The following is a 22989-nucleotide window of genomic DNA, read 5'->3' as shown; positions in this document are numbered from 1 at the left end:
AGAAATTCAGCAGAAACCATCTGTTTTGACTTTTAAACTCCTGCTAAAAGTTTTTCTGCTCCACCAGGCCTATGCAGGCAATCAATAATACCTCCTTTCCATGTCTGCTTTTAACTTTTTATGGTTTTTATTGTACAGTTTTATGCTTTTATTGCTGCAAACTGCTTTGAAATATATATATTTATGACACAGCATTATGTAAATATTTTAATAAATTAATAAATCAGTAATAGGTTGTCAGGTTAATAGCAGTGAATACTGGCAACAAAGGCTTAAGCAGGTATTACTTCCACGTCAGGGATTCTAAATCATAAATAGTGACCAAATTTAGACAAAATTCTGTTGGTGAATCTGCTCAGTTCACAAAGAGGACTGAGGAGAAACTTTCTTCATCTTAGTCAGGTTTTCTTTTTCTTTTTTTTAAGCCATTCCAACTGCGAGTGAGCCATTATTTTCCCAGGATAATTGTATTTAACGAAGTAATAAAGGACTTAAGCGATTGAAGAAGAAAAAAATACTTTACACTTTTAACTGGTGACTATTCGGCAAACAAACTGGGGTTAGTCCCCTGTCTAATGAATAGGTACAATAAAATGTTTGTGTCAGACAGAAAATCGCCATGGGCTAGCCCCCGCCCCCCCTTCATATTGCTTTGGGATGTAGAGCAATAAATGGATTCGCAAGCCTAGGTTAAGGGGGTGAGTGTTTGCTAGTGCTACCTTCCAAAGGTATTTACAGAAGCCCAAGAGCCCATGGTTGTTGTTCACTCTGTAAAGAAATGATGACATCAAGAGGCCAGGTCACAAACATGAGTTTATAGGTATTACACTTTACATTGGGATGGAAGGAGGGAGGGGGGGTTATCCATTCAGCATGATCTTCTGACCCCCACAAGTTTACAGCCTTCCTCTCTCTGCTTCATAGCGCCTCTCCGGCCCAGAGTTAATCATTTCTGCGCTTGTTATCTGCCAAGAGTTCTTATCTCCTTTTTGCTGTCACTTTATAACAGGGTCCTCTTATCAACCTGTTTAGAGTCACGTGACCAGGGCAAGCCTATCCCTGCTCCCGATTCCTCTGATTAGGGACCATCATGAAATGGGATGGCTGGTTTACAGAGGGTCACTAATGCTGGAAAAAGTACAGAGTCCATTGAAAAGCAGGCCTGTTACTTTCTGAATTATTGGATTTGTGTGTGTGCGTGCGCAAGTGTGTGTGTGTGTGTGTTGTTGATGGACTGTTCCCTGACTTTCACTGAAGGTTACTGTAGCCAGTATCCCAAGGCCAGGAAAGTTTACAAGCCTCACCTTTTGCCGTCCTCAATGCTGTATACCTGAAAGCCAAGGGCACTATATATTTGCACCTAATTATGTCTTCTAGTTCGGATACTACCGGCAACGCACAGGAACCTATAAAACATGGACTTCTTCCAGGTGGTAAGTAAAACCTTTTTGACTGTTTTGATAAGCCAGTCCAACAGAACTAAATCTCAGCCTTATCAGCCATCTCAGACTAAAACGTCATTATTATGGGATCATTTCCCACTTGTCTAATTTATGCTTCAAAAGAATATGGCTCCCAAAGACTATGATATGCTGTACATTTAAAAGTGCAAGTGTTGATGTGTGAATAAGCATGTTTTTTCTTCAGATGAAATATTTTTAATAAGAGCACACTGCCCCAGTAAAGCACTTTGTACTTTAAAGTCACATTTATTTCAATGTGAAACACATGCTTAAATCTCTTTCATTTAAGTAAACTGGACTTTAAAGTGAATTGCAACTAGATTATGCCTGCCAAGTGGGAGGACAGAAAATGATACATTATGCTGGACCATACTTTATTTGTTTATAAAGTTGCTAAGATGGCATTAGTGGTGTAGGAATAAATTTGAATTCAGGTTGACCTTTCTGAAATGGCAGTTGGCAAAATACAGGAGATTTCTAAATTGGTGTAATCTGACTTGTTAAAGAAAGATCATTGTCAAACACACATTCATATGGACATTAATCTTTAAAAAGTTAGGGTTACATGACAGTCAGTGAAAAAGTATTTTAGCATGCTATTTTGTAATAGCGAGTATAAGAATTTTTTTATTTAGGCCTTTCCTGCTTTTTTTATGTTGTTTTGTCTTATTTCATGGAAAAAAATTTTAACAATTTCTGGTCCTTATTTAACATGCACCATCCATTGGTTAACAAAACTGAAGCGTCTGGGTACTTTCAGTTAGTTTTTAAGGTTTGAATTTTTTTTACATATCCATAGACAACCCTTTTCATTTGCGCTGATATTGACTGTTTGGATTATATATAATTTCTCTTGCAATACTTTTGAACCTGTGGTAAAAGTTCTGCTGTGTTAAAGCCAACAGCTAAACTTCAGAGCTTTTTATATCGTATCAACTTTGTATATAAAATTTTGGATGAAAAGTAGAGTTGCCATATGTCCTCTTTTTTCAGGACATGTCCTCTTTTTCATGGGTAGAGTCATAGCGATCTATAGTTAAAACTAGAAGTTGGCAAATGTGTCTTCTTTTTTGCTCTTCAAAATATGGCAACCCTTTTCTGAAAAGGGTGGGCTGTAACTGAAATGTGACCAGGGAATTGGTCTTAGGATGTTTGTTTTATACATTTATTTTAACAGATTAAGGTTGCAATCCTAAACACACATTTATTAGGCAGTGATCCCCAGTGGGACTTAATTCCAAGTAAACACACCTAGGCACATGGTTATATTTTATCAAATTGCAAGCAAATTCATGCTTTGCAATGCCATCTTGTTAACCTTATGTTTACCTGGGAGTAAGCTTTACTGAACACAGTGGGATTTACTTCTGAGTAAGCATGCACAGGATCTCTGTTTTTAATGTTGTGTTTCTCACACAAGAAAAATTAAAGTGATGTATGTGTATGATTGTTTAATATAACATATACACATCCCATCTATTCAGAAATGCAGCGTTTTCATTTTTAGGCAGCTGTGAAAAACACCAATTCTTAAAATCAAAAGCAAATGTCCAGAACATACCTTAAATTGGGGGGTTCACAGAAGGGGGGGGTAATACTCTATTGTGTCCCCCTACAAGGCTTGATCCACCATGTTTAAAATTGTACTCCCAACTCTAACTGCTTTTGTTATAACTTCCAAGTTTTCTGCTGTAAAAAATGTATCCTTTTGCTTAGAGTTCTCTGGTCAATCTGTATGGAAATGACAGATCTGCAATTATCAATCCTTCCTAAGATTCCATCTGTATGAGTTTTACATAAAAGGGATTCTTTTCCCCACTACTAAGATTTTATTGCCGCATGGCATGTATGTTGGAGGGAAGCTGATAAGCCTACAATAAGTCTCGCTCTTTAACACATGTGCAGCCTGATCATCTGTGTGTATATTCAAAAGTAAACCCCATTGAGTTCCAGAGGACTTAACTTGTGAGTAAAAAAAAAAATGTAGAGGATTATGCTACGTGGAGTTTTGTATACACACAAGTGCGTAAACACATAACAAATACAAACCACAACAGAGTATTGCTCTATGCACTGTGGTGGTATTTATAAGCACAAATGTGAGTAGTGGAGTGGACATTATGTGAACACTTCCTCAAGCTCTTCACAAATCCCAGGTGGCACTTTCAATGGCAGTTGTAAAGTAAAGGTAAAGGGAGCCCTGACCATTAGGTCCAGTCGTGACCGACTCTGGGGTTGCGGCGCTCATCTCGCTTCATTTGCCGAGGGAGTCGGCGTACAGTTTCCGGGTCATGTGGCCAGCATGACTAAGCCGCTTCTGGCGAACCAGAGCAGCGCACGGAAATGCCGTTTACCTTCCCGCCGGAGCGGTACCTATTTATCTGCTCGCACTTTGACGTGCTTTCGAACTGCTAGGTTGGCAGGAGCAGGGACCGAGCAACGGGAGCTCACCCCGTCGCTGGGATTCGAACCACCGACCTTCTGATCGGCAAGTCCTAGGCTCTGTGGTTTAACCCACAGCGCCACCCGCGTCCCTATGGCAGTTGTAAGCAGTGCTTTTTTTCTTTTAAAAAAAATGTTTAGGGGTACTCTCATTTTCCTACTCATATTGAAATACTGCCCCTCAATGAGGCCAAACTTAGATTCACAAAATGTTTAGGCCTATGTGTACCCCTGCGTCCCCCCCAGAAAAAAGCACTGGTTGTAAGTCGTCTTTCACTACCTCTCCAACTGGCAGTGGTTTGCCAGTTTGTCTCTTGGTCAGTTTCTGGGTACTCGCAATGATGTTCAAAGCCGTAAGTGACTTAGGCCCCAAATAGCTGAAAGGCTGTCTCCTTCTGTAGACTCCCTTTGGTGTTAAGATCAGCAGAGGCCCTCTGATAGCTCCTTTACCCGTAGAGAAGTTCATGGGGTGTAGAAGAGAATCTTCTCTGCGGCAGCTCCTAGGTTGTGGAATTCCCTCCCCTCATTTCATTTTACAGTTTCTATTGCATGCTGGAGACACTCCTCTTTTTTTACCCTGTCCTTTCTCACACTTGAGATGTGTTAGAGCACACTGTACTCTTGTGTCTGTAATTTCTTTTAAATTGTTTTTAATATTACATTTTTAAATTGCTGTAACCCACCCAGGACCTTATAGTGAAGGGCAGACAAGCTATCAAATAAATAACAATAAAGTAGTAGTAGTAGTAGTAGTAATTACTACTACTGCTGAGTATACTTGGCTAGCAAAGAGTCTTTATTTAGTTTTATATTTGGAATAAAGATTGTTTTTAATGGCTTGGGTTACATCTAGGTATACTAGGTACTAAGTATAACGGGTGATCCTCAGAGCTACTCTTGTGAATGTGCTATGGGGGGGGATACATTAAAAAAAATTATTTTAAGGGCATTCTAAATTCAGGGGCTAGGTGATTGTCATCATGGAAACTCAGTGGAAATAACTGATACAGTGGTACCTTGGTTCTCAAACTTAATCCGTTCTGGAAGTCTGTTCCAAAACCAAAGCGTTCCAAAACCAAGGTGCACTTTCCCATAGAAAGTAATGCAAAATTGATTAATCCGTTCCAGACTTTTAAGAATAACCCCTAAAACAGCAATTTAACATGAATTTTACTACCTAACGAGACCACTGATCCATAAAATGAAAGCAATAATCCATGTACCATACTATAAAATAAGACAGTATTAAAGATGATAAAAATTAAAATTATATTTGTTTCTTACCTGCATTGATGATAGTCATTGTTTGGATCAGGGGCTTTTATCCATTTCTGCAGTCACACAATCAATCAATCAGTAGCTGAACTGGGTTCCACAGAGTCACAAAAACAAATTAACCGAAAAAGCCTCAAAAACAAAAACGCAAAATAAATAGCAAAAACAAAAGTGCTGAACTTAATCCATTCTGGAAGTCTGTTTGACTTCTGAAATGTTCAAAAACCAAGGCACAGCTTCTGATTGGTGCAAGCGCCCCGGAAACAATAGCCAATAACTGCATCAGATGTTTGGCTTCAGAAAAAGGTTCGAAAATTGGAACACTTACTTCTGAGTTTTCAGCGTTTGGGAACCAAGGTGTTTGAGAACCAAGGTACCACTGTAGTCTGGCGACAATTTTATAAAAGATGGAAATGATAGAAATTTACAGCAGACTCCCCCGCCCCCCCGGTGTTAAATTGTGAAGTAAGATTTCCCTTTTCATGTGAAGTTGTTCATTGTTGTTGACCGCCATAACAGAAATAAAAGAATGTGTATTAAAAACAAATGGGGTGATTTAGGGTATTGGAATAATAATAATAATAATAATAATAATAATAATAATAATAATAATACAGTGGTACCTCAGGTTAAGAACTTAATTCGTTCTGGAGGTCCGTTCTTAACCTGAAACTATTCTTAACCTGAAGCACCACTTTAGCTAATGGGGCCTCCTGCTGCTGCCACGCCACCAGAGCACGATTTCTGTTCTCATCCTGAAGCAAAGTTCTTAACCTGAGGTACTATTTCTGGGTTAGCGGAGTCTGTAACCTGAAGCATCTGTAACCCGAAGCATCTGTAAACCAAGGTACCACTGTATGTATGTATGTATGAATAAATAAATAAATAAAGCTCCTATCATCAGCAGTCCACATAAAACGCACCAAGCAGTCCAAAGCAAAAGTCAGAGGGAGTCAGTTTTTGTATCAGATTGATGTGGGCAAATTGGACACAAAATGTCACCTAATTGCTAGGCTGCTGTTTTTACTACTTCCCACTATGCCTTAACATTTATTTATTTATTTATTTATTTATTTATTTATTTATTTATTTCTAACAATGTGCTAGGTGCTATGCAATCATCATCATCAATGTCGAGTATTTATTTATTATTTAAATGCACATATATATATGAGATTATAATTATATTCATGCATGTGTGTATATATATGTGTGTGTATAACATACAATGAGTCATAATTATTATAAGAATATAAAATAATTAATAAGAATATCATTATTTAGTCCGTTTCTATCATACCCTTCCTCCCAGAGAAAAACACCAGAAACATTTCAAAATCAAATATTTTCACACCAGAATAATTGCTGTGATAATCCCTATAAATTATTTTATGTGTGAGTTCAGTGATTTTTTACAAAACTAAAGGCTTGACTCCTGGAAGAACCATGATAACATAAAAAAGAGCCCTCTTGGATCATGATGAGTTCCCATCTAATTCAGCCTTATATTTCCAATGCAAGCCTTCAGATGGCTCTGGGAACCATACTGTGCACAGCTAAAATTGAAATTAGTTCCTTCATCCACTTTTGCTTCTGGCCCCGCCCACCACAGGCAAATGGCCCTGGGGATCATAGAATCAGGAAGGTTGCCTAGAAGGGAATGCAGCCCTCCAGCTGAAGAAGGTTCCCCTCACCGCTGGTGTAGATAATATTGAACCTAGGTATGCCATTGTCTGGCTCAGTACAAGGCCAGTTCTTAACGTCTCTATCACAGGGAGGCCTGGGAACCGGAACTGGAGCTAAGTTGGAGGTTAATGTACAGTGCTGACTTCAAGTTTGGCAGGCACTTTGGTAAGGTATTCTACTAGAATCATAGAATTTTCGAGTTGAAAGGGACCAAAAGTATGATCTTGCCTAACCTCTGCAAAGCTACACTTGGCTGTTGTTTCTTGCCATTATAATGGACCAGTTTCCAGGCTACCTAGTGAGCTTCATAGCTTAGCTGGGATACACATCTTGGTTTTCTAAAGTCACATTTCACACACCAGTGACCTTTGGACACCAGTTCTCTTTGGGCTATAGGTGAGCTCTCTAGTCCTTGCCATTGCCCATTCATTTCAATCAATCAGTCGTTTTATTTGTATGCCACCTTTCCACAGTTGAAAGTTCAAGCCAACTTACAACACATTAAAAAACTACATGTTGTTGTTGTTTAGTCATTTAGTCATGTCCGACTCTTCGTGCCCCATGGACCAAAGCACGCCAGGCACTCCTGTCTTCAACTGCCTCCCGCAGTTTGGTCAAACTCATGCTGGTAGCCTCGAGAACACTGTCCAACTATCTCCTCCTCTGTCGTCCCCTTCTCCTTGTGCCCTCCATCTTTCCCAACATCAGGGTCTTTTCCAGGGAGTTTTCTCTTCTCATGAGGTGGCCAAAGTATTGGAGCCTCAGCTTCAGGATCTGTCCTTCCAGTGAGCACTCATCGCTGATTTCCTTAAGAATGGATAGGTTTGATCTTCTTGCAGTCCATGGGACTCTCAAGAGTCTCCTCCAGCACCATAATTCAAAAGCATCAATTCTTCGGCGATCAGCCTTCTTTATGGTCCAGCTCTCACTTCCATACATCACTACTAGGAAACCATGGTTTTAACTATACGGACCTTTGTTGGCAAGGTGATGTCTCTGCTTTTTAAGATGCTGTCTCGCTACACATTTAACAGTAGTAGTCATAAGCAACAAACAGAACAACAAAAAGCACACGACCAAACTGAACAATTTCCACCCGAATCATTAGATACAAAAAAAAATACAAAAAAACAGCAGCAACTCCACCATAACAACAAAAAACCCTTAAACAATAACCCAGCCCATTTGCATTTTTGTCTGGACCCAGTTGTCACCACGTCCCAGATGCAGAGGACAAGACAAATGGAGATTACTTCTTCTCCTTCCTCCTCTCAATGCTTGCTTGCTTGCTTGCTTAGACAGGGCAGGTAAAGAGAAACCAACAGCAGAAAGGATAATAAACATGCCAGGAGTCTCTAGGGATTGGCACTGGGCCTCTTACTGGGTTGTGGACTCCAGCAAGTGCCTGATGATGCCAAACCTTGATGCCGGCCCTGCAAACATACCCCAAAATCGGGGGAAATTTAAATCTTGGTTAATTTCTAGCCTTATCCTTTTATTCCTCTCTTAGTTTCACATAAAACTCATAAAGCAGTGAGAGAAAGTAAGTCAAACCCCCAGTTATCAACTGGAGTTCTGGAACTATTTTTAAAGTACCCTATATAAAATCACTTACCAGACTTTATTTTTTTTTCTCCCACCCATTGTAAAACTACAAACTTCCTGATAATAATGTTTAGGAGTTTGGTATGTTTGACTAAGGGAGGTGAAGCGGAGCACTAACTTGAAAAACTGGCCTGGGTTGGAAGAGAAAACGAGCCACTCTGTCACTTCTACCTGTGAAATTTTGCAGCTCGTGTAACATTTATTGTTATCCATGTAATACTAATGGCAGCCTGAAGCATCTGCCTATTGCAGGGAGTGCCTTATTGGCCTTATCAAAGAGCAGTTGATATCCCTAGTGCAGTCTCTAGCAAATATGAGCTTGAGCAGGGAATTGACTCCTTGGGGCAGAGACCTGCCTAAATTTGTTTGTTTCTGAGTTCATAGCCTTCCTTTCTTCAGAAAAATTCTAGATGGTTCTTTGGCTTATCTTACTCTGCAATGCACTGAATAATTCAGCCTTCCCCAACTTGGTGCCCTCCCAATATTTTGGCATCCAGCTCCCATTATCCCTCCCATTATCCCTTCAACCACGCTGGCTGCAACTGATGCAATTTGGAGTGCAAAACATCTGAAGAGCCCCAGGTTGAGGGGAGGAGGTGTAGACCAAAGTTGCTCTGAAAACTATAATTCTAATAATAAAGTCCCTGGTTCAAATTTTGCCTAAATTTTGCTCTGAGCTGTCAGCCACTTTTTCTGTGCCTCAGCTCTTCCATCTGCAATACAGAGATAATACTACACTTCCTGAAATATAGAAAAATAAGATATGATAAATTATTTGAATATTCTGAAGTATTACTCAGATATGAATATGGGAGAGTGAATCCTATATCAAGATCAGTAGGAAAGTATCCCCTTTCTATGTAACTACTCAAATCAGATGGATTGTGAAAGAAATGCAAATAACAGATCAATATATTGACTCTGATCCAACCAAAGATAACATGATTAACGTTCCAATAAGTCTAAATAAGATCTGTTCAACATACTTCCGAGTTATGTTTAGAATCTCAGTGAATATTCCGATGAAATCAATGAAACAAGTTAGTCACAGCAACTAGATGTGCTGAATGTTCTCATGCAAATGTTTATGATGCAAAAGGGAATCTTCAGAGCGGGTGAAATGTTTCCTGAAACTTCCCCAATCAGCTGCTTCAATGCAAATTAGACCAGAGGTGGAAAGTCTGTAGCCTTCCAAATGTGGTTGGACTTATCATCATCATCATCACCACTTATCATCATCCCCAGCCAGCATGACTATTGGCCAGAGATAGTGGAAGTTTTAATCCTGAAACATCTGGAGGGTCACAGGTTCTCTACCGCAGGGTTAGTCCGTCTTCCTAGTGGTAAGATCCCTGTCAATTTTGGAGCATAATGACATTTCAACCAAATGGTCAATCAGATATGGCTCTATTCAGTGCAAAGCTAGCTCAGAAGGAGAATGCTCCCTGCCCTCACTCTGAATAGGTAAACACAGCCTTCAAAATGGGTGCGCTTACATGGGTTTCAAGGGTGTTTTAAATGCCTCCCCAACTCAACGGCTAATGTTATCTGGCAGTAATATGGCACTTGCCTAAGACTGAATAGAGCAAGGCTTACTTCTAAGCAAAGATTGGAGGATTGCACTGTAAATCCCATTGATCTCAATGGATTCCAGCCGCAATCCTTTGCACACTTAGTTGGGGGTTAAGCAACTAAGTGGAATTTGCTTCTGCACAAGCTTATTTAGGATTTTGCTGTTAGTCACAATTAACTTACGCTGTCTTGGTTTCATCACCTGGTGTTAAATTCCACTGAAATCAAAGGGGCATGTAGCCCAGTCCCAGGCAAGCAAGTGTGCAACTTTAATTCCAATTTAGTAATGGATGGGAGGTGGGGAGTGGACTGTTGAAAATTGCCAGGAAAGGCATATTGCTTAATACTATTCGAGAGCATTTGGACCAAAGTCCTTCTGTGTTCAATAGAGTTTGCTCTCAGGTATGTGAGCAGAGGGATGCAGCTTTCAACAATGAAATGGCCTCATGCCTTGACTTGGGAAGGAATAATATAACTTTCTCTGTTGATACACGGGGAAGTTTTAAGGGACCTATTTTTCTTTTCTTTTTTGTTATTAATTTAAAAATGCTCTGGTTGCGTTTACACTGAAATAAGGGTTAAGAAAGACTGGGCGGCTGGGAGGAGGGAAGTTACACAGCGGGCAGCCAGGAGTAGGATTGCAACATCCATCTGCTCGGTTATTCATTTTCGCAATCCAAAGCGAAAGAAAGAAAGAAAGAAAGAAAGAAAGAGAAAGAAAGAAAGAAAGAAAGAAAGAAAGAAAGAAAGAGAAAGAAAGAGAAAGAAAGAAAGAAAGAAAGAAAGAGAAAGAAAGAGAAAGAAAGAAAGAAAGAAATGTCAGACCCTATCATCGCGTCTTTTTAGTTTCACTTTGCGCCTGTGTTGTTGACAAAACTTAAATACAGTATGGGCGGTTCAATTCGAATTCGGTTTTCCTTTTGGAAAGATCCAAGGTGGGGTTTTACAGCAACCAGAGACGAAAACGTTCCTGATCCAGAAATTCGTGTTGCAGTTGCTTTGGGACAGGAAGGAAGGAAAAGTTTGGAATGCTTTGCGATGCGAATGCGAAATAGTGGAAATGGAAACGCACTAGCGTTTGGCCGAGTTGACACCAGCCTTTTCCCAGCCAGCTCCGCCGCGCGCGGTTTATAAAAAGAGCCCTTGGTGGACTCTGGACCAGGCAGTTAAGATCGGCTCTTTCCCCCGCGGCCCCGCCCCCGCCCCTGACGAAAGGCACATTTTTCCATTGTGTGCCAATGTGATCTTTGCATCTTTGTGGAGGTTCAGCAGAGACAAACATGGCCTGCGAGTGGATCTCGACGCTACAGTCTTCTTCTTCGGTTTCGTGAAAGTCGCCTTGACTTAATAAAAAGATTGTCGCTTAATATAAAAAAAGATTTTAAATGCAGAACCCAAAAGCACACTGCTTTGGAAAGAAATCCCGACTGCTTCCAAACTTGGTTTCCAAGTACAGTAAGCAGACAGGAAAAGTCAGGGTGTAATATGCCCCCCTCCCCCCCTTTCGGGGGATGAGTTTTTTTGTTAAAACTACAGTCTTCCACTTACCTGAAAGGGGGACTCTCATTGAGAATTCACGAGAGAGTAATTTCAGAGTAAGCATAAGTGGTTGGTTAAGATCGCACCTCTGTGTTGTGTGTGTGAGAGAGGGGGGGGGGAGGGAGGGAGAGATTTCTAATCCGCACAGTGGTTTTGTGTGCTTTTAATACCGACGCTGGCAATTGAGGCTAAACCATAGGTGACATGCCCAAGGCCAGCTATTGAGTCTGTGGCAGAGGAAGGACTTTAAAAAACAGCAACTGGGCTAAGTCACTCGCTGCTCCCTGGAATGCATAGGCGCGCTACCATTCTAAGCAATATTATTTGGAGAAAGGTTGAAGTGAGATCAATGTGACACATCCTCCCAAGAAAACATATTTAAGATACCTATTCCTCCCCCCATGTGTACATTATTTGAGGATGTACTCTGCTATTACTAAGAAAGAGTGCCACCAAGTCGTTTATGGGTGAAGCGCGCGAATACACGCAGCGTTTTGCGGGATGAAAAAATGAAGAGGAAGCCTGTCTGATCTGATCACCTGAAATCCCAGCAAATTCTTTAGGAGACGAACCTAAGCAAAGAGGAGCTTATGATAGGGCAGCGCAATCCTGCACACCTCTGCTTGTTTACTCAGAAGTAGCTCCTATTATGTGTCTTACTCCCTGGTAAGTGTGCACAGATCTAGCGCCTTAGTTGGGCGCTATCCGGCCGAAGTGGAACACCAGAGTGAGAAAGATGGAAGCAGGATCCTGGGGCGTCCTGTTTTACAGAGTGGCGCTGATTAAATAGGTTTAGGTAGGACGACGTTGGGATCACTTTCTTCCTCTTGGCAGGATTGTGCCCTGTATTTCGAAAGGAAGCGGGAGGGCCAAAGAGGCGCAACGAAACGTCCTAGCGGGGTGAGAAATGGCAAGAGGCCCGGTGACTCGGGAAAGGTTTGCTCTGGGTGAATTCCCGCTGATAGAGAATGAGCTACTGTCCTGCTTCACTTCCAAGAAGCTCATGGCAACGTAGAGAGAACATAAGAGCTCTCTACTGGATCACACCAAGGGCCTTTCTCTTCCAGCATCGCATCCTCCAGTAACCGACCAGGTGCAGGACCTGAATTCCACCGTACTCTCCCCGCTTGGGTGCCGAGGTATCCTGCCTCCAACAATGGCCTTGATTGCCTTATTGGGCAATTGCCCAGTCCCTCTTTCAAAGCCAGGCAGTTTTGTGGCCGTCGCTCTCTCTTGTGAAAGCGAATCATATGGTTTTAAGTGCGCTATGGGTAAAAACAGAACCTCCTTTTGCCAGCCCTGGCTCTGAATGGTTGCGTCTCTTCCCCCCCACCCCTCTCGACACACCACTCATGATCTTGTATTTCTCTTCCATGCCCCTCCCTAAACTAAAAGGCCACAGATGTTGTCACCTTTCCTCCTAGGGGCGTTATTCAGGCCCCTGGACCATTTGGGTTGCCCTTTTTGCCAACTCTGCGGCACCATCAACCTGAAGTCAACGCAGCGTTCCAGCGCCATATAGATTTGTCCAAGGACACCGTGGCACCGGCAGTTTTACTCTGAAGCCCTCTCCAAATGATCCGGAGCACGGACTCCGCCTTAGTCACAACTGCCACACACGTGGACCGCCGTTTTCATGGACACCAATACAGTGGTACCTCGGGTTAAGTACTTAATTCGTTCCAGAGGTCCGTTCTTAACCTGAAACTGTTCTTAACCTGAAGCACCACTTTAGCTAATGGAGCCTCCCGCTGCTGCTGCGCCACCGGAGCACAATTTCTGTTCTCATCCTGAAGCAAAGTTCTTAACCTGAAGCACTATTTCTGGGTTAGCGGAGTCTGTAACCTGCAGCGTATGTAACCTGAAGTGTCTGTAACCCGAGTTTAGAGCTCCTGAAGTTAGGCAGAGAGGGGGATTCCACTAGCCCACCTCGCTTCCCACTTTCTTCCATCGACTCGCATTTGCCATCTTCAGGCCCATTCATTCACCCAACTTGAAGAGTTCCCTTGGGAGTTCTCCACAATCCCTTCTTGTGCTTACGAGCCTGAGCAATTTGGAACCATCCGCGCATTTCCTCTCCTCTGTTTCTTCACAACAACCCTACGATTGACCCAAGCTCAGCCGAAGAACTTCGTGTGCCGGAGGAAGGATTCGAACCTGGCCCAGCCGGACATCTTAGCGCTCTAACACACTGGCCAGCTCAAGTTTCCAGGCTCGGGATTGCAAGACTTTGAAATGCTACAGACTGTATTTGTTATTTTACTCGCTCCGCGGTTTCTTTCTTTTTCTTTCCCCCTAAAGTGGGCTTCTATCTTGAGTGGAAGGAGGGCGGGTTTATGCTTTCCCCTCCTAACGAAGGCTTCTGAAGCCTCCCTGAGCCATCATCTTGGATAATTGTAAGCGTCAGTCAAAAGCTTCCGCCAAAAGTCCGGGCGAGCTCCGCAAACTCGGGAGAGGCGCGTAGCGCCGAGAGAAGTTAGGAGAAGTTGGTGGTGAAAGGGATGGGAAACTGGGCTTGAAGGAAAGGACGCCAAGGGCCCTCGCTCAAGGCGAAGGGAAACGCTAAAGCTCTCGGTTAAATTAAAGGCAGACCCGGGAGACTTTGCCTTGAAATTGTCGCTTTGGAGTAACCGACTTGGGCAAACCGGCGCAGCCCTCCGGTAGGTTTACACGGGACAGTCGGGTGTCCCTCTAGTCGTGTAGTTCTGACTCGGACCAGCGCAGACTCCAGAGGTAAGGGACGGAAGTCCCTATCTCCCCCGCCTCCCTTCTTTCTAGAGGATTTTCGGATTGGTGATAACGGGGCCCTTCTCCTGTGTTTGCCCCCTGGGCAATCTCAGATATAACATCGCAGAGATATTTTTCCTCTTTCCCACGGAAAGCGAGTGGTGTGAACACGGCCCCTGAGCCATTTTATCCCGCGGGCCCTCTAGTTTTTGGGTCCTAATGCAACAGCATCTAAACCAAATAAGGCCAAGGCATTTCAGCCCCGATCCCAACCCCCTATACTGGGAAATGCCCCCCATTCGCTGCCTTCCAAGAAAGTAGGTTGAGGGTCTCAGCCCTCCAATCCCTTCTTGTTATGCAGGTTATGCATTATGTTTGATGTCGCTTATTCCCAAGTTATGGACGGGTCAAGTCCTGGACCGCTGACCTCTGTTGGAACCTTTAGTAGCAAATTGTTCCTCCTCCTCCTGGGACGAAGGTTTGAAACTATCTAAAAACAAGCGCAAAGAGTCTGGACATTTGGACAAATAAACTTCGCCCTCTCAGACCTTAGCGGTTCGGCATGGGTTATAGGTGCAAAATAACTCAGGTATCATAGACTTGACCTTACTACTTTCTTTCACTATTTCCCATCGCTTAATATCTCTGTAGTTTGCAGAGAGACAGCTGCAGAAACTTGCCACGCCCAGAAGGATGAGGATAAAGATGGTGAGAAGTGTTCTGATTGGTCAGGCACGGCTTCTCCAAGTCTGGCTGGTGATGCTCTAAACTTCTCCCCGACTTCAGCTGACGGCCCTGCCTTTAGGACCAAAACAATGCCTCCAGTCGCTTGGACTACCTCCTGGAAATCTGATGTCGCGCTCTTTTACTCTTGTTGTGCAATTGACTAGCCAACAGACGTAACATCAAGGCACTTTCACGGAGCGAACTAGAGGCCCCATACATTCTCCACCCTCAAGCAGATTTAGAGCTGACTTCCTGGTGAAGCTCCACAATCAAATGAATCTAATGTCTAAAAGGGTCTTCTGGAGAGACCACCATCGTTCAGGCCTGCCCGCCTTTTTCTCTCCCCTTCTGTTTTGTTTTTTTCCTAGTGACCAATGGCATTGGAAGATGAACCGATCCTCAACACAAAGCGCACGGATTAAACAACACCACCACTTTGAGTCCCAGGGAAATGCAAAACCAACAAACCATTGTCAGTCATTTTGGTGGGATCAACGAGAACAAGGCAAAACTCTTGGTTGGTTGGTGAATCGGCAGCCTCAGAACGAAGCAGCGAACAGTTGTTTTTTTAATTGCACCCAGATATTTAATGTTCGGGAAAAGCCCAAAGCAAAGCTAGGTCAAAGAAAGAAAGACCCAGTTAAAAAGTGGCCCAATGCTTATCCACGCTGAAGTGACCGAAGGACAAGAAAACCTTTTAAAGAAATAGCCAGATTTCCAAACAGTGAACGGCATCGCTGCCTGTGTCACATATAGAGTACGAAGTTATTGATGTGGTAAGATATTTCCAAGCCTAAACAGTTAAGAGCGAGGAAGCCTAAGCAAGAGACCCTCTTGGGTCCTGGAGTCTAGGAAGATGATCCGCCGTTCCTTTGGGGGCATCTCTGTGCAGCTGAGAAGGGGCTTGCTGAAAGCAGAGATGGGGGTGGGGAGAGCAGAGGAAAATCTTTGCAGGAAACGCTGATCGGGGATTCACTAATTGGCTCTTTTAATTCGCTGCGTGGAGCCACAGGCAGGTCGGAGCGACTGGGTGATCTGGCCTAGCTTGCGGGTCGGCAGAGAGAGAAATGAAGTCCATGCCATTAAAAGCAAAAGATCTTAATGCCGCTTAGATAAAACTGAGGATCGGGATTTCGAGGTTTTAATTTGGTGATGGTGTAAGAAAACTGGAGAACCAATAGCACCCAAATAAAGAGTGCGGACCTGTTTCTTCAGGACGCTCCTTCCCCATCACCTGATTAAGCGTTCCCCAAAATCAGCGGAATTTTTAATGCGTTTCCTAAAATCCGTAGAACTTTTAATTAAACCTAAACGCTAGAACCGATGACTTTTCTTGTGGTTGTGGTTGTTATTAAGAGGACAGAAAACATTCATTTTTACAGCCCTGGAAATGGGTTTGCGTTTCTAACTGAGGTGCAACGAGGTCTTCCTGCCCGTTTCCCAGTATGTTAGTTCTGAGCTGTTGTTTCTCCAGCTTGTCACCGAGCAGGAAACAGCAGGTGAAATCTTGATTAATACAGTTGAAAAAACAATAGCCATTGCCAGTCCTAACAGATGCGGATCGGGGCGCAACATCCCCCCTAAACGGGCTGAGAGAGTGGAGGATTCTGCTCACCAAAATGAAAACGCAGTTAACGCGCTCACCAACCCGGCTGGGAAAACGTGTCACTTAAAACAACAGGCGCATCGTGTTCGCTGGTGACTTGGAGGGTTCGAAGAGATGCGTATATCAAGCCTCGGCGTGGCTCAGTTCCGAGGTCGCCTTGGGGTGGTGGTGGTTGTTTTATGAAGGCGTGAGGCGCGCGCCCGATCCACCTCCACTTCAGCCCGCTTAACTCCCGCGGATGGAAGCCTTAATAAGCACGTGCTTAAGATCTCTTTCGCGGGAAGTAAACGTGCTTCATTTTGGCCGGATCACGCCCTATTCATTTATTGTTTTGTTCAACGTTCGTATTAATGTTTGTGACTGGGCGGCAGTAGCGGGAAGGGCAAGGACCCATCTCCCCGGTCTAATTCAGGGAAACGTAAGCAGTGGGGGAAGGATGTGGGGGGGGAATCTATTTGCAAAACCTTTAAGATTACTTCGCAGCATCTCAGGGGACATAACGGCGACGGCGCCCTTTGGGATCTCGAGCTGCCACGCGCATAAAGAGTTACAACTTATAAGCGGGGCGCGCGGAGGGAAAGCGAGAGCGAGCGAGCTCCGGGTCTGTCTAGAGACAGAGCGCAAAGTCTTGGGGTTTCATACAGAACGAAGCAGGCAAGATCAAGATCAACTACAAACACGCTGCCATAAGCGACTGTATCTCGTGGCATTTACCCCGGGGTAAAAGCCTTTCAATCACGGCACAGTCCGTTTCTGTCCTAAGCGCCTCCTCTTGCTTCCCCTTTCCCACCCGGTCCCCTGGAGGTGGGTTACACAGCAAGGAGGATCGCATCCTGATCCCCCGCGCGCCCCAGCCGGGCCAAGGTCTCCTCTGGCCCTGGCACCAGGGCATCGCCTTCCCCAGAAGTGCCTGGCGCACGGCCGCCTGTGCCTGTTTACTCGGAAGTCAGTCCCGCTGCGCTGGACGAAGTGAGCGCCACCATAGCTGCCTCTGGAGATCGCAAAGCCCGGAGCAAGAACATTAGCCAAACAGATTAGTTATCTGCACCCAGTGGCTTAGCGTGGGGGGTGCAGGGGGGGCCGGCCGCACCGGGCGCAACATCTGGGGGTTAGGGTTAGGGGGCGCAGATCCACGGGTTAGGGGGTGCAAATTACTTGCCTTGCCCCGGGTGCTGACAACCCACGCTACGCCACTGTCTGCACCTCTGACAGCCCCGGGGAAGCACCAGGGAAGCGGAATTGCAGCCTCCGGGACATTTCTTTCTTTACAATGGAAAAGAGCAACTCGGAATCACTGTGATCAAATGTGTCAGGCCCTAATCCCTTCCCCCCCAGCCCCCACCGCAGGAAGGAGCATGAATGTCAACCTTACCGGGGTGGTGGTGGTGGAATAGGAGGAGGAGGAGGATGCAAAAGAGGTGTGGGAGAGGGGGTCGGAAGAACTGTCTGGGCTTCTTCCTCATTGGCTGAACCGGCAGCGTCTGCCCCCGTTTCCTCCCCTCCCCCCCGTTACACCCAAACGCTCACATTCACACGCCAGCTCTCCCCCCCCTCCCCTTTCCTCCGCTGGGAAGAGCCTCTTTCCTCGGTACAAAGTGGAGTTGGGCGGCTCCTCGGAATCTAAGTGACTCCGGAGTCGGGAGACTTGGAAGTTGGCGACTCTCCCCCAGCGCGCGGAGAGGAGGTGTTTGGTTTTTTGGGGGGGAGAGGTGGACCGTGCGAGCGTGTGGGGGGGACGGGACTCCGCTGAGCAGGTTGACCTTCCCGCCCCCTCGCCTTCCCTCCCTCCCCCCGTCCCAAGCCCGACCCCGAGCGAGGCAGCGCGGGCGCCTCATTCCCGAGCGGGGGATCGGGGCGCTCGCAGTGCGCGCAGGCTCCAGCCCACCCGGCTCGGCGTCCGGCAGCGAGCAGGAGAAGAGGAGCGCAGCCGAGAGCAGCCGCCGCCGCCGCCGCCGCCTCTCCGCGCTCCGGTGCTGCCGCCGCCGCGTCCCGGTGCCGCCGCGCCACGGACGCGCAGGCAGCGCCGCCCCGACCGGCCCGCGGCTGCCGCTTTGTCATGCTGCCCAAAGTGGAGACGGAAGCCCTGGGACTCGCCCGGGCGAATGGGGAGCGTGGGCAGATGCCGGAAAACATGCAAGGTAAGCGCCGGGCGCGCCGAGAGGCGGGGAGCGGGCGGGTGCGCTGCCCGGGCAGGAAAGCGGGCGAGCAAGGAAGCCGGCGCTCGGAAACCGAAGCGAGCGCCTCCTCTCCCCCTCCGCGCCGGGAGGGCTCCCTGCCGTCTCCTCCCCTCCGGTAACTTCAAGGCTTGGCGGGTTTTGGAGCGCCTTGGTTCCCAAGCAGGGTGGACTCCGAAGCCCACGCGCGGCCGAGTAGTGCTGCTCCCGCGCGCGCTTCGCCGGCGAGGGTGAGCGCACTTTTTTTTCTCGGGTGGAAACCGTTCGGAGAGTCGGGTCGGACCTGGGAAGCTGGGCACTTACTCCCAAGTAAACGCTGCCCGGCTGGCTGGCTGGCTGGCTGGCTGGCAGGGACACGCACACCCTCTTTGGATGGAGCAAGAGGGGCACCGGGAAGGCCCCAGTGAGAATTGGTAGGGCAGCTGGTGGCCAGCGGGTTGCCCGAGCGCACGCGCCTTTTCCTCGGAAGCAAGTCTCGCTCACTTGCCGGCCCCTGCTCCCCAGTCAGCGAGCCCCGCACCGGTGGCCAGCGAGGGTCCCGCAGCGAATTTGAAAGTTGCAGAGTAAGAGGTGGGACATTTAAAGCGGAGGGCGTTGAAAGAGTTTCTGATGGAAAAGAACGGGATCAACTTTTGTTGGGATGCTAGCTTTCAAGTAACGCGGGAATCCTCCTCAGGCACAATCCGCGCGGAAACTTTATTTCTTTCTCCGACTCCCGCCCCCCCCCCCAGCATAGTTTTGGGTCCAAAAGCTTGTTTTCGCCAAAGGCAGAAGTTGACCCATTAAAAGGAACGGCCGGTTTTGGTATGGTTTACGGTGTTGCCCTGGGGCGGGGGGGGGGGGGAGAGAGAGACTGGAAGGCAGGCGGGAATTTGTAAACTTCTACCCGGAAATCACGGGACGCTTGTGCCTTTCTTGGACATCTTAAACTTGGGAATAAGTCTTTTTGCTTTGCAAGTAAAAAAGTGAAACACGTGTGCGGTTGGTTCTTCAGCTTAGGGAGAGTATCTGGACAGGTTTTGGGGACGACGATGGGAAGTTTTTTAAAACACGAGTACACACATACACTTTTCCGTAGCAGAGGGTGAGCCGCGCTAATGACAGAATCAGGAGGAGGCAGCATCGTACATACAGCCTTTCAGTGAGGCAGCCAGTTAAGAGGGCTGGGAGACCTTTCAATGGGGAACCAAGGTGGTAGAGACCCCCCGCCCGCCCCCCCGCCCGCCCCTGCCCAGGATCAGAGGAGACGTGTGCAGGGACAAGGGGACCTGCGGATTCTCCTTTTTGCTGCTTTAGTCTCTGGCTTGGTGGTCAGAAGGGAGCTCATTTATTCTAGCCTGCTCATCTCATTCCAGTTCCTATAGATCCTAGTGGGCTGCGATTCCCGGAGAGAGCGGGGCAGGATTGCAGCGGAGAGCAGTTTCCTATCTCTAGAGCCTTGTTTCCTGAGGGGCTTTCCTCTCTAGCAAACTCCCAGCAGCAGGAACCGGAGTGCCCTTCTGCAATGGGGAGACCGATCCGAGGGTCTCTTTTCCCCCACGACCCGTCCGTCCCCGGTGACTTCGGACCTTGCCTGCTGCCGGGCTAAAAACGAGGTTTTCTTTCCACGTCGCTGGCGCGTAGTGGTGCCAGATTGGAAGCACGGACCCACCGAGGAGGAGCGCGCGGGAACCGTTTGGTTCAGCGTCCTGCCCGGCTGCAGTTCAGCGCCTGAGGCTCAACAGAGTTTGGGAGCGCTTGGCGCTTCTCGGAAGGCAAGAGGGCTTCAAGTTTCTGAAAGGGTCGGCTGGTTCTGGAAGGAGGGGGGGCTTTGCGAATAGAGTTGCCAGTGTGGGTGTCTTCAGAGTTGGGATCAGGGAGGCAGAGAGGTTGGGGTTTTTTTTTGGGGGGGGAGATAGTTGGGTGAAGAGGTCTCCTAGGTTTTCCCAATAAGACTTAACAGCTGCTCTGTATCTAGCATCCTCTTCAGTCAAGTGGGGGAGGGGAAAGTGGAGTGAGGATGGGGGGGTCCTCTGGGGAACTAATACAGGCTTGTCCCAGTGCAGATGCCTGTTCTCCATGCGCCTGGGGGGCTCATTGGTGGGTGGGTGGGTGCACTGGTTACACAAACGGAATAAAAATTACTGCCACAAATACATCTTAGTGACTTCACAGATCGGTTTTGAGAACCACTTGAACAAGCCTCCCAGAGGATGTCTAGGAGGAGAGTGATATCTTAGGGGTTGAGAAGGCTGCAATCCTAAGCACTAGGGGGGCATTGAACTCCATAGGAACATCTGCTTCCGAGTAAACATGGTCAGGATTGCACTGTTGACACCGCAGCCCTCTCCATGCCTAGTCAGAAATTAGTCCCATTGACCCCCACCCCATTGGTGGGGGCTTCTTCCCTGGTATCTAGGATTGCAGACTGACCAGTCAATTGTTTTCCATGGAATTTCCTTCCAGCTGAACACGCTTGAGGACGGGAAGCGCCGGGCTGCGATCTTAAGGGCACTGCTTTAACTTACAGGGAGTTGGGTTCTTTTAAAACCAGGTCCTCCAAGTTAACGTTGTTCAAAGCTGGCGGTTCTCAAACCCCACAGACACAGGCTTGCGGCTCCTAAGCACATCGTGTTATCTGGAATTACTTTACCAAGTACTGCAATTGCATTAGTTGGGAAAGCCTGTTCACGCGTCTGGCAGTCGGCGAAACTCTAGGTGATGCCAGCGGGGATCTCCTTCGCCTCTGCAAACTCGATTCCCGGAGATTTCGGGGGGGGGGATCCATTTATTTCGGCTTAAATGGGACCTGGCTCGTTCCAAGAGTTGACGCTGGCAGGAGGCAGGAAGCGCAGAGAGTCCTAGAGATGTGAAACGCGCAAACTTGGGGGTAGGATGGGAAATGAACCCTGAAACTCTCTGCCTGTTTACCCCCCACTTATGCAGTGGGACTTGCTTCTGAACTAGGAAGTTGCCAGGCATGACTGTGCCTCCCTCCGGAGCTGCCACGCAGGACAGGTCAAGGAAGCAAACCCCTCGTGGCCTTGTTTGTTTTTCATTTCCAAATAGGTCCTTCTCTACTTACAGCAGGCTAAGGCCCGCATCCCTCCATCCCATTTCACCACCAAAGCGATGTAGCTGTAGCATTATGTGAACGGGGGTTTGTATGCGTGTGTGCAGAGCACAGCAAAGAGATGCCGAAAGTGCAGAAGTTAGAAAACTGCTTTATTAAGTTATTTTCCCCCTCTTCTCAGTGAATGCACAATATTGGAGCCGCACAACACTTTCTAAGTGTTTTTAGAACACGCAGAAACTCAACTGCAAAAGTGTGGGGCTAGGGGAGGTGTGCGTGTGTAAACGTGGGGCTGTCACCTCGTTAGAAAGACCCCAATCCAGTCCCAGAATTCAGTAAAACAAAAACCAACAAAGCAAAACAAGGCTGTCATTTATTTTAAGGACTCTCCCTTTTGCACCTTCCCGGTAATGCGGAATGCGTTTGAATGCGGAGCAGTGTGGCGCTTCCAGGTTTGTGCGTGTGCCCCTTTTCTTCCCGAAAAAGGCAGCCGGCGGCTCCGCTTTCCCTCAGGCCGCAGGCCCTGAAGTCGCCCGGGGAGCTCCTGAGCTCTCTCTCCGCCTCCTCCCTGGTTCCCTCTCTCCTCGCCTTGTTAATTTCACTTCCCACCTTCTGATCCCCGAAGAGGCTGGCGGAGCGGTGGAGAGGGAACCGGGGCTTGCTTTGCTTCTTCTCTGACCAAGCTTTTCCCTGCTAGAGAAGTCTCCTTCTCCAAAGGCCCTGCGCTTTCCCGTGCGCCACGCTCGCCAGACCCAGTTCATGCCAGCGTACATTGCGGAAAGTTGTAAGGAACGCCTTAAATCGCTCGGCTTGACTCGATCATCTAATAATAATAAACAAAATCAACCCTCTTTGAATCTTCCTTCCATTCAGCCCTGCTTCCGTCTCCCGTCCGTGCATCTATCATTTATTCAAACACCTTCCTGGGACTCTGATCCGCCTCCAGCTGCTGCGCCAAAGAGAGCGCAGCGAGCAGAGGCGCAAGGCGTTCACAGCGGCGTCAACAGAGGGGATCGGGGGTTCTGTTTAGAGTCGATCTGCTGACTGGGCTCTTTTTGGGGGGTGGGGTGGGGTAGATGCATCGCTTTCCCACCACCCCACCCACCTTCGCGATGTCCCAGC

General features: G+C 46.9%; 1 protein-coding gene across 3 annotated transcripts in view; it reads left to right on the top strand.

Annotated features, from left to right (window-relative positions):
• Positions 1 to 1038: 1038 nt before the first annotated feature.
• Positions 1039 to 22989, top strand: part of NR5A2 (nuclear receptor subfamily 5 group A member 2) — a 114133-nt gene continuing 92182 nt past the window's right edge. The window contains exon 1 of one of the 3 annotated variants that reach the window (XM_079981542.1): positions 1039 to 1433. In XM_079981542.1, the coding sequence (XP_079837668.1) occupies positions 1367 to 1433 (67 nt within the window). In that variant the 5' untranslated portion in view covers positions 1039 to 1366. Of the gene's footprint in view, positions 1434 to 18631; positions 18780 to 18981; positions 19046 to 22989 lie in introns of those variants that run through there. The other 2 variants (XM_079981541.1, XM_079981544.1) reach the window with 2 other exon arrangements.

This window comes from Podarcis cretensis, assembly GCF_951804945.1.
Source record: "Podarcis cretensis genome assembly, chromosome: 6".
In the NCBI taxonomy this organism is placed as follows: Eukaryota; Metazoa; Chordata; class Lepidosauria; order Squamata; family Lacertidae; genus Podarcis; species Podarcis cretensis.
This window is presented reverse-complemented; position numbering and strand designations above follow the sequence as displayed.